The following is a 2,500-nucleotide window of genomic DNA, read 5'->3' as shown; positions in this document are numbered from 1 at the left end:
TAGATCGTGAAATTTGGATAGCTTGCTTGCAAGTCGGAGGATTTAATCGAGGAGGACCATGAATTCTTATTTCGCGGCACCTTTTCTGCCGCAGTATTCTACAGAACCTCATCACCATTATGGGGCGCCTAATGGATACGGAGGGTCATCGGCCACTTCACCTGCAGGATATGGCCTCGCTGCTTACTCATCCCGGTTTTCTGACCATTTTGGAGGATATCACCACCACCATCATCATCACCCTCACCATCCAAGTGCAGCACATCATCATCACCACCAACAACAGCACCACAGTGGCGGCGGTGGCGGACATCATCAACAAGAACAACAACATAATCAACAACAACATCATCTTCACCAGCAACCTACGGGATACACAACAGCGGCTGCAGCAGCGGCAGCAGTAGCAGCCTCTGCCGCAGCCACCGGTGGAGTTATCTGCGGTTCTGGAAGCAGCGGAAGTTCCAACCCCAACGCTTCATCGAACAATTCCAGTCTTGGAAGTCTTTCTGAAGCTTGTTCTGGAGGTAGCAGCAGTAATAACAACAACAACAATAGCGGCAGCAGTTACAGTTCCTACGCGGCTCAGAAAGCAGCCGCGGCAGCAGCTGCTGCTGCTGTTGCCGCAAACCACCACCAACTCTCATCATCCACGCCTTCATCTTCGTCATCAACATCTTATCCAGGATTGAGTCTGAGTCCGGCTAGTGGACATCTCCCTACAGATCTAACAGGATACCATCCTTCTATCACGCCAGCACATTCTTCTCATACTTCTTCAAATTTACACCACGCAACTCCTCTGGCTTTGGACATTCATAGCAATAATAGTAGTAATAACAGTTGTAGCAATAATGGCAACAGCAGTAATAACAACAGTGACTCTAATATCTCAAATAACAAGCTCAATAATAGTAATAGTAGTTCTTTGATATCCTCGTCATCGTCCACGTCGTCCTCATCTACTTCAGCTTCACCGTCCTTATCTTACCATCATCAACACCATCACCATCCACATCATCATCAGCATCATAACCATCAACTACAAGGATTACATAGCACCAGTAACAACAGCATTGACGGAACTGGTAGCAACTCGAACCATCTCGACGGAAGCTCTACCAACTCTACCACCAACAATAGTTGCTCCACCCCTGGGATTAAAACCGAAGGAACTAGCAGTCCTCCACTAGCGCTCACATCCCTCAATTCAACGTTACCACATCACCACCCTCACCACCACCACAACCAACAACAACACCCATCATTCTTACACAACCACCACAACACAAATACGGACACCAATAACATCAACAATAACAACAACAACAATAAACCAACACCAACCAACGCAGGATCACCAATTCTCCGCGGAGCAAGCTCTAATAACGGATACCTACCTCTCGGACCTTTCGGATCTCCCCTAGACTGGACGACCGGTCCACCTAGCCACCCAGCATTATCCACACCGTCTCCGCCGGTCCGCAATCAACACAGCCCATTTGGGAGTCCAGGAGCTGAGTCCACAAAACCTCTCAGCTCCTGCTCTCTCAGCCCAAAATCGGGCAGTGAGGATCTCGGTGGCGGGCACGCGCCCAGAAACCAACAACAACAGCAGCAGCAAAATCAGCAAGGAGAACCTAATTCCCCATCTGATCCATCAGTACCTTTCTACCCCTGGATGGGTATTGTGGGTAAGTCTTTGTTAATTGTAAACACTATTCGCTGTTGATTAGCGTGCCATTTCGCAGGTTCTCCGTGTTCTAATATTTATTCACACGTCTGATAACACCAAATCGTCATGGTCTCGTTGTTATGATGGCAATTAAATACCCTCACTATCACCATAAACATTATAACAATGTAAACTTATCCCGTAATTACATTAGGTTATCACACATGCAATTAATGTTTGCACATTAACTTTATGCATTTAAGTCATCCTATCTATATATCTATCTATCTATCTATCTATCTATCTATCTATCTATCTACCTATCTATCTATCTATCTATCTATCTATCTATCTATCTATCTATCTATCTATCTATCTATCTATCTATCTATCTATCTATCTATCTATCTATCTATCTATCTATCTATCTATCTATCTATCTATCTATCTATCTATCTATCTATCTATCTATCTATCTATCTATCTATCTATCTATCTATCTATCTATCTATCTATCTATCTATCTATCTAATCTATCTACCTACATAACTATCTATTACAAACCTATCTATCTAATTATTCCCAAGTAATGGTGAACAAATTTTCAAACCCAACCACTGTTAAATGACTAATGACTTATGGATATACTCGGACGATTCGTGACCAATTTGACCACTAATACTAACTTTGACCATCACTCACCATACATAGTCCGTCCCGTCTCCTACACGCAAAATTATTAAATTTGAATTTTAGACGACGCCCTGATAAAATTACGCTGTCAAAATTATTCGTTCTCCTTTTCTCATTATGAGTCTAATCATT

General features: G+C 43.2%; 1 protein-coding gene across 1 annotated transcript in view; it reads left to right on the top strand.

Moving 5' to 3' along the window:
• Positions 1 to 2,500, top strand: part of LOC144958315 (uncharacterized) — a 72,623-nt gene that overhangs the window by 300 nt on the left and 69,823 nt on the right. Inside the window, exon 1 of the mRNA XM_078890209.1 lies at positions 1 to 1,694. This exon is cut by the window's left edge and continues 300 nt beyond it. Coding sequence (XP_078746335.1) covers positions 59 to 1,694 — 1,636 coding nt within the window. The 5' untranslated portion in view covers positions 1 to 58. The remainder of the gene's footprint in view (positions 1,695 to 2,500) is intronic.

This window comes from Berghia stephanieae, chromosome 12 (genome assembly GCF_034508935.2).
Source record: "Berghia stephanieae isolate SIO BIC M18660-M18661 chromosome 12, UCSD_Bste_1.3, whole genome shotgun sequence".
In the NCBI taxonomy this organism is placed as follows: domain Eukaryota; kingdom Metazoa; phylum Mollusca; class Gastropoda; order Nudibranchia; family Aeolidiidae; genus Berghia; species Berghia stephanieae.
Note: the sequence above shows the minus strand (reverse complement) of the source record. Positions and strands in the feature narration are given on the sequence as shown.